Below are 9,793 nucleotides of genomic sequence, written 5' to 3'. Positions count from 1 at the left end.
ATGAAAATTTTAATATGTTCCTCGAATAGTAAATATATTTAGTCCTTAATTCATGGATTTGATCGATTTTTAGATAAAATATGTCATGTGAAAACTATTATTAGCCTCTAAGTTCTCTTATTAACAGTATAGCGTATTGTTTTGAGCTCTTGAGTTCGTGGTCAATGTCTATTCATATGATAACTCTTTTGTATGGCCCAATTGGTTTGGAGGGCGGTCGTCCATATAGATGATTTGGGAACGATCCCCCTCAATGCCTTCTGGGTCGAGCCTGTCGCATATGGCTTGCCTTGTGCGGTTTATATCTCATTTGTAGTTTGCGGGCTATTATACAGTGGGAGGTTTATCCAGTGCGCACAGAGTACTCACCCGAATGACATAGACTATAACGGCTGCGAGTTTTCCTGGAGTTCCAAAAAAAAAATTAGTAATTGTTATTGTTGTGTAACAACAATATTTTCATTAAAAAATATATTTGTGACACAATCATAAATATAACATCTTTATCGATAAAAAACAACGTGAGAATGACTATATTTGATTGAGATGCTACCATTACTGCTTCAATTTTCTTTAGTGAATGAAATGAGTGCATAAAAAAAATCAAATATGAATATCAATCATATATGTATTTGGGGTGACTTTTATAATTGGAATTAAATACTAAGCTATCTTCTCAATATATTTATAAAAAGTTGTCAATAAAGTGATGTGAAATTACGATACATGACTAATCGAATTGGTGTTATTGACTTATTTCAGACTAAGATGAATTAAACCATCTCAAATATTTAAGTGAAGGGAATGGGGCAAAAAGTGCATATTCCAAGCAATTTCAGGTTAGATGTGCTTACCTGGATTATAACGAGAGACAAAATTACATTTTAATAGTTAACTAAAGGACTAAACTGCAATTGTCCTTTCCTATAAATAAACACTCACACCCAAGCACAATTTACACCGTCTCTTTCCATTTCTTTCTCTTAAAAGAAAAAACATCTCAATAACAAAAAGAAAAATGTGTGGAGGTGCCATAATCCCCGACTATGAACCCGTCGGAAACCGCTGCCGGAAAATCACTGCTAGTGACCTCTGGGCTGAGCTTGACCCTATCTCCGACTTCTGGTCTTCCTCTTCCTCTTCCTCCTCCATTGCCGGCAAATCTGATTCCGTTCAGTCGCTAACCCACTCCTACAATAAGCCTCAGAAATCAGATTCCGGCAAACTTAATCAACTCGAAAAAGGTGCGATAATGCTCTTATACTTCCTCTTTCACATATATGATTGTGTTATACTCACTCCGTATCGTATCAATGTATGTGACTACTGTGACTTAACACGAAATTAAAAAAAGAAAAATTGTGATCAGAAATACTACTCTATGTCATAATATTTGTTGTTCAGAAACATTTGTGCGATTATAATTTTTTTTTAATAAATGGGTAAAATTATTAAGGATAAAATGATAAGTTTTAAAATAAACAAAATGGGAGGAGTGTAATGATAGTCTTATAGTACTATATATCTGATGATTCTTCATCAAAAGAATATATTTATCTGATGATTATTTTCTCGGAACTAACACGCGATACACTCGTGTCCCGTACGGTTTCTGTAATAAAATAAAAAAATAAACTCTATTTTTGGGAACTCAAGTAAGCATTCAAATTTATAATTTATTTATCTTTTTTATTTCAAATTTTCTGCGTCTTTTCTAAAAGTTAATCCATATCTAATTTTAAGGTGATTTTTTTTTACGTTATTACCGTAAATTTTATGAAATAAAATCTAGAGAAACTGCACTAGAGTCATATAATATTTTAAATTTTTGAAACCATTTTAAAATAGTTTTAAAATGTCCAAATAGGACGAGTTTGAAAATAATATCCATATATTACTCCATATCTAGTTTTCAGATGATTTTGTACATTATTACCTTAATTTTATGAAATAAAATCTCGAGAAGCTGCACAAGAGTAATATAATATTAGTATAATTTTCTTTAAACATTTTAAAATAGTTTTAAAATATTCAAATAAGAAATCAGTGTCATAAATGGGACAGACTGCCTAAATCAAATACTAGTAATATTTTTCTTACAGGTAATGTTATTTCGGTTTATTTTTTATTCAAAGGAATTATAAATAAAAGATACTATAAATATTAGAAAAATAATTGAAAATTCATTGGGATTAAGAGGGAATAAATGCACACGCATCAAGGGAAAGACTATAGCTAGTACACGCATAAACAACATATGTTTTCGTATTTCTATTGCATCAGGATGTATACAAGAATTTACTCGCAGATTTCCTCTAAATGTTTTTAAAAAAATCATTATTTAAATTGCTGCAAAGATGTGATTTCTAAGTTTATGTTCTTTAAACTCATATTAATACGAGTATCGGCCGGTAGTTGCGTTTATCTATTTGAACATGTGTTCTGTTTCAGATAAAACAAGTCAGAATTACAAAAATCAAACTAATATATTTAGGACCCGTTTGGCCATAGATTTTGCCAAAATAAACTTGGGTTTTATTTGGCAAACACATGTTTGGCCATAGATTTTGCCTATATTTTGGCCAAATCCCAAGTCCCAAATCCCAAATCCCAAATCCCAAAACCAACTCAATAGCTGGTTTTGGGTCAAAATATCACTATTATATTTTTTAAAACTTGTCCCAAACTTTTATATTTTATAAAAGAGCTCACCATTTATTATTTTGTAACGATATTGCTTCGTCTTCTCGGTCATCTGATAGTGTATCATATAGTTCATTATAAAAATGATAATTTTGTATCAAATTTATTTATGTTCAGGACTATAGTTTGCGATAATATAATGAATGTTATTGATAATGGTACTGTTAGGTATTTGTGATAGTTTTTAGAACTTGTGGGTATAAGTCATGTTTCATGTTTTTCCAAATCAAACTTCACCCAAAACGGATGTCCAAACACATTTTCATCTTCAAATCAAACTTCACCCAAATAAGAATTTTCAGAATAAATTTGGGAATCTATAGCCAAATGCTAGCTTAATTTCTTGTCGTTTTCAAGTCAATTAGTATCATACTTGAACTAATCAAAACCGAACAAAAAGGAGAAGAAAAGAAAATCAATCACAATATATATATATATATATATGGTGTGTGTGTGTGTGTATGTAGAGAGAGATGCTATATATACAATTTTTTTTTTTTTTGTGGTAATTAAAAAGGTTGTGACCACTTTCCTATAGTAATTATTTCTTTGCCTTTTAATTGCTTTATTTCTTTAATTATTTTGGAGGTTAGTTCAAACTAAATGCTTGTATTTTTTATATTGATATATTAGTTTGAGGAAAATTGTTAGTTGTTCCCTTGTCCCAATTTTTGTGGCACCATTTGGATTTTGAGTCAATTTCTTAGTTTTGGCCATGAATTTCGAAATAAAATTTTGAAAACTAGTCATAATAATTAACTTTTCAAAATATTTAAAAGGCATATGGAAAATCAAGGTCAAAGAAAAGCTCGTTTGATTCTTAAAATTCGAACGGCGCCACGTAAATCGGGACTGAGGGAGTGTAATATATTTCGTGTAATTTCTTTTTAATCCAAAGTTAATTATTTAATCCGATTTAGCTCCAAATATCGACCAAAAAAATGATCCCAGATAAAGTAAAATCATAAGAAGGTGAAATTAGACATCAAAGTTCAAGTTTACTAAGAATTAAGATTTACTTTATTTAGGATTATAATAGAACTAAGTAAATAGTCTCTTTTTGCATGTATATCGCACAGGCCATTTCATGTGACAGACTTGCTTCCCAGTCCGTGTCAACTAATCATATGAAACCACCACTTATGGGAGCAGAAGTTGATCAATAACTTTAGTGATGTCAAATGAATTGACTTGATTAATGTGGTTTTTGAAGACTCAAAATAATGGAAGTGAAATAAATCCAGAGTAGTTGTGTTTAAAATGTTTAGCAGGAACCCTTATAAAGAATAAATCTGCAGGTACAATAAGTGTGAAGGTTGAGAAGGAGAGCAGTGGCCCAAGGGCGAGGAAGAACAAATACAGAGGAATAAGGCAGAGACCGTGGGGAAAATGGGCTGCTGAGATACGTGATCCTCAGAAAGGCGTCCGCGTGTGGTTAGGTACATTCAACACGGCTGAGGAAGCTGCCAGGGCATATGACGAGGCTGCAAAGCGAATCCGCGGTGACAAGGCTAAGCTCAACTTTCCAGAGCCACCTTCGCCACCAGCCAAGCGACACTGCACTAGCACCATCCCTGATCAGCCCACACGTTCTGACTTAATGTCTCAGAAACCGGCCTCAATAATGTTGAACTATGGATATGAAAACCAAACACCCTACTACCCCATGGAAATGCCCGCTGCTGAGGATCCTCAACATCATGATTATGAGCTCAAGGAGCAGATTTCCAACTTGGAGTCATTCCTGGATTTAGAGCCAGACTCAGGGATCGTCGATTCTGACCCCCTCAATATTTTTCTGATGGATGACTTTGCTGCAACTCAGCAGCAGCAGCTGTTTTACTGAACACTGTAAAAATTATCATATACTACTAGTTAATTTCATCCTAAGTTGTTTGGTGTGCGTTTTCTGATGAGTGACTAGTTAGCTTTTGGTAGTACGTAGTACAATGCAGAAAGTACATACAATAATAAGTTGCGTGCCTTTGCATGCAATTTGTAATATTAATGTCATGTTGTTTTGTGCTGTTTTACTGTTTATGGTTTCTAAATCTTGGATTACGCTTATGATGTTTGGTGCATGCATTTTAATCTCTACTTTTGGACATTAAAAAAGGTTATTGAGCATTATGTTGGAGTATAAAAGATTATTCTGTCTCTATTAAGTAATAGTGCTTTATAGCTAGGTGATGGAGGACATTAGAAAGTTAAATAAAATACTTGTCGACGAATATACATTGAACCTCTTTAGAAACATCTATAATGGAATTAGGATTTAGATTGGGAAGTTGATTTTGTAATAATTTGATGTTTGAACGCTTTTAAACAATATTATAACATTTTTTAAAAGTTAGACATTAATTTATAACCTGTTTGGCCAACTTTCTAATATTAGCTTATTTTGAGAAATTTTTCTGAAAAGTACTTTTTTAAAAATGATAAGCAATTTGTGTTTGACTAATTAATTTGAGAAACACTTTTGAGCATTAATTTGTATTTGATCAAGTTTTAAAAACTGTTTTTAAGTGTAACTTTGTCAAAAGTGTTTTTCAGAAAAGTGCTTTTGGAAAGACTATTTTTTTATGCTTTTCGGAAATTGCTTCTGCTTCTCCTAAAAAATATTTTTTTTCTTTCTAAAGTTTGGCCAAATACCTCAATTTTTTTTTAAAAATACTTTTGGTAAAAAAAAAAAAATACTTCGACCCAAAAAACAACTTCCGGCGACATTTACGGGCAGCCCTAGATTATTCTAGCAACGACAAAAAGCATATAACTTAAACATATCTCAAGATCATGAGTGTTAAATCATTAATAAAATGTTGCAAAAGGTACAAAAGTTACAGTAAAAAAATTTACGAGTTCGGAATCAAAGTGTGGTTCTTTTGGACTCATACGACACAAATAGATAAAAATAAATAAATTGTGTACCATTTTATATATAGCACGGTTATTCACCGCGCTATATCTTAACATCACGTTTGTCCGTTAAGGTATAGTGTGGTGAATACTATATATAAAATGTGGCCCCACCAATAATTCATGGCTCCACCAATAATTCATTTGTACTTAACTGACCCACTAATAATTCATATGGGTACAGAGCCTATTATGCATGCACTATACATCAAATAATTGTACCCCCAGACTGGTTTTTTTTCTTATTTAAGGAGTTTCAGAATTTGGTAAAAATCCATTCAGGACCTTCAAGTCTTCCGAAATATTTGTTCGTTAAGTTATTTTGCATTTTATCATAATATCCAAATAGCAAAAAATTAGGGTTTCATTATATTCATTATATTGGGGGGTGAGGTTGTGGTGGAGAATAACTCAGTACGCTATAATTGTTCTCCACAGTGTCATGTTAAGTTACCACTTACAATGGAGTACGATAGATTGGTATCGTTATGTAAAAAAATAAGTGTGAGCAAACGTTCGGTCAATATTAAAGTAACAGGAAGATATCTATATTCTGTTACTCCGCAAGGGGTTGCTTGTTATGCTGAGTTTAACATCGAATATGATGAAACTCTGACAGATTTTTTGAGAACTCCAAATGAATACCGGAAACTTCTTGTGATAAAAATGTTGAAAATGTACGTCAAGGCTGAAGACGTTCGCAATAATGAGGCTTCGCAAAATAGGGATATCCCTCAATCATTGTGTGATTTTGCCGTTCGCAATAATGACGTTCGTAATTATCCGAATAGGTTCCACGTGAAAGAGTTTGGCCAGATCTAAACTTATCTCCACGGGCGAATGCGGAGCGATGACATACTTTCTCCCCAAGTTTACATAATCCACAAGCCGAGTGGTACACTTTAATTTTTCTTTGTGTTACGATATTTATTTTTATGTATTAAATTTATATTAACACTCATATATTCTATAGAGGGTACCAGCCAGATATGGATTTTACAAGTTGTGAACCAACAGACAGTTGGAATATGCGTAGTTTTGATGTGTTGGATCATGGTGGTCCATATGGGAGTCATCATCAACAGGATAATGTGCATCATGGGATATCAACACATTATTTTGTAAGTGAAGTAATAAAGTTTATATGTAATGTTTGGATAAATTTGAGAAATTCATTATTTTATTGGATGTGCAGTGAAAACGAGCAACTTGAAGGTCATGTCCTTACTCAATTGTCCGAAGATGTCATATTTAATTGGGATCTGGCAGATGCGCAGAGTTAGGAAGATGATAGTGATTATGACAAAAATGCTGATGAGTCTGGAGATGACACCCCCTTTCCTGATGAGGGTGATGATGATGAGGACGAGAATGATGAACCTGATTTGATGAGGGAGCATGCGCCACCTCCCGTTAGACCGAGAGTGTACGAGTCCCATGTGCCGTTTCATTTAAGGAAGATTCCCTACCATTATCAGTTGCCAAGTATGCCGGATGTCGATGCCCTCACAAGGGATCTTGACGAAATTCGGACAACAATGTGGCATGAATCTAGAGCAATTATGTTGTCAAAGGGCATGCTTTTTGCTGGTAAAGCGCGCCTAAGTAGGGCGGTGCGAATGTACATCATAAAAGAGTGTCGTGAGATCGTGGTTCTTGAGTCATCTCCGGAAGTATACAAAGTTATTTGGCGTAGATGGTTTCAAGGTTATAATTGGATGTTGCGTGCGAGAAAGTTGAAAACAAATATGTGTATTATGGGAAAATACATTGGCATCCACAATTGTGAAATGGACACATTCAGTAGGAATCATTTTAACTTGAATGTTGACTTGATTTCTCTTGTCTTGATTTCACACATTGAAGCGTCCATAAAGTACAAGATCAAAGAGTGTATAACATCTGTCCACCAGGTATATGGATGTACCATTACCAAAAGAAAGGTATTTTTTGGGCATAAACGTGCGTTTGAAATTATTTATGGTAACTGGAATAAGTCATTTGCTGCTCTACCCAGGTACATGGTTGCATTGCAATACTTTAACCGTGGGACTATTGTAAAATGAAAGCTTGAGCGGAGTCCGGGAATACTAGAATACATTTTCAGATATATGTTCTAGGCATTCAAACCAGCCATTGATGGTTTTGTGCATTGTCGGCCGGTAATATCCATAGACGACACTCATGTCTACGGAAAGCAGGGGCGGACCTACGTTGTGGGTTGAGGGGTCACGGGACATTGTTAGTCTCGGCAAAAATACTGTATATATATGTTATATATATCTATCCATATATATGGGACCCAATAAATATTTGAGTTGTGCCCCCAAACAGAGAAAAGCTGATGGAGGAGTGGTTGTGTTGGGCAATTAAATTCGCTCAATGGCTGGATGACGAGGGTTCGAAACCCTACTTCAGCCTTTTCTCCTTTTTGTTTTAGTTCTTGGAATATAACAGTTTTTATACTTAATAGTTAATACTCTGCAAATTGCTTTATTTTTAACTTTTATCTTCTTTTTGAATTCAACTATAGCTTAGTACTAATATACATAATAGTCAACTTAATTAGTTTTATTCTTTTTCAAATCTCTACCTTAAAATTAAAAGCCTCAAATTGCAACATATCGCTCCACAAATAGAAAAATTAGAATTTTTCTACAACTGCCTTCTTCAACAATCACTTTGACTCTGACTCGGCAATGACAACTGAGAGTTTGAAACCCTTGTTCAGTTATTTGACTATTAACATACCCATAATCTTGATTTCTTTACTAAATTTTGATAATTTAAAGTTTGGACGTCCTTTTGATCATTGGCCTCTTTTTCATTTATTAAAATACTAATCATACTTAATCAAACACCTTCCCTTCCTATAGCATCCATTTTACGAAAAAATCTCTCTTTGTTCGGTGCTTTCTTTTTCTTTAGAACTTCTTTTTGTTTATATTTGAATGGTAAGTCATCATAATATTAAGTTTTCAAAGAGTTGCACATCAAATTTTATCGCTAGTAATTAGCATACTGTGGTGCACCCGTCTTGCTCTAATCCTGGGTCCGCCTCTGACGGAAAGTATGATATTAAGTTGTTGATCGACGTTGCAGTAGATGCTAATGGAGGTATATTTCCCCTAGAATTTGCTATTTGTGCTAATGAAATCCAAGAGACGTGGACATTATTTATGAACCACTTGAAGGAGCACGTTGTCAGACAACGTTTAGGTATTTGTCTAATATGTGATCGACATGGCGGTATTTTAAATTCTATACAGAATTTGCATGCATGGCATGAACCGTATGCCTACCACTGTTACTGTGTTAGGCACTATAAAGCTAACTTCTAGAGGGCTTATCCGAATAAGGACTTGCATGATTTAATGTGGATGACTGCAACAGATCGCCAAGAGTATAAATTCAGGAGGCGAATGGAATTGATTAGGCAGGAAGACCCAGAAGCCTATCGTTGGTTGATGCGACATGAGTTTGACATGTGGACTTTGTATGCGGATGGTGGTAGAAGATGGGGAACTCTGACTACAAATTTGTCAGAGTCTTTCAATGGGTTATTGAAGTCTGCAAGTGGATTGCATGTCACTGCCATGGTGCGGATGTTATTCAAGCAGATGGCAGAGAGGTTTGTTGAAAGATCTAGAGGTGCATCGTCATTGATGGAAAGAGGTATTGAATTTATGCCACAACCAATGAAACGATTTGAGAAATATAGGAAGCGATCACACTGGCATTCATTTTTGCAGTATTGCAGTGAGCGAAATATTTTTGAAGTTCGGACTGGTCTGCATCATAACCGCGAGAATAATACACGCATCGTCAATGAAGCCAGAAGATTATGCTCCTACGAAAAATGGTCAATCTATCACTTGCCATGCTCACATGCCATGAAGTGCTTTCAACATACAGGTTTTGTGGCAACGAAGTATGTTGATAAAGAATATAGTGTTGTTGCATACTTAAACACCTATAGTGGACAGTTGTAACTAGGAGTGTACATGGGACGGGTTGGTTCGAGTTTTTCAATTACCAAACCAAATAAATTATCTTGGATTTTTAAATCTATAAACCAAACCAAACCAACAAAAGTCGGGTTTTTCAATCTCGATTTTTTTTCTCGATTTTTTTGATTTTCTCTGGTTTTTCGGATTTGTTTCGACAAAATCTT

General features: G+C 34.3%; 1 protein-coding gene across 1 annotated transcript; it reads left to right on the top strand.

Moving 5' to 3' along the window:
- The first annotated feature begins 947 nt into the window (after positions 1-947).
- LOC107772127 (ethylene-responsive transcription factor RAP2-3) lies at positions 948-4,736 on the top strand. The gene is made up of 2 exons (XM_016591614.2): positions 948-1,244; positions 4,002-4,736. The coding sequence occupies exons 1-2, from the start codon at positions 1,019-1,021 to the stop codon at positions 4,547-4,549; spliced, it is 774 nt and encodes a 257-aa protein (XP_016447100.1). The 5' UTR covers positions 948-1,018; the 3' UTR covers positions 4,550-4,736.
- The last annotated feature ends 5,057 nt before the right edge of the window (positions 4,737-9,793 follow it).

Source organism: Nicotiana tabacum, chromosome 14 (assembly GCF_000715075.1).
Source record: "Nicotiana tabacum cultivar K326 chromosome 14, ASM71507v2, whole genome shotgun sequence".
Lineage (NCBI taxonomy): Eukaryota > Viridiplantae > Streptophyta > Magnoliopsida > Solanales > Solanaceae > Nicotiana > Nicotiana tabacum.
This window is presented reverse-complemented; position numbering and strand designations above follow the sequence as displayed.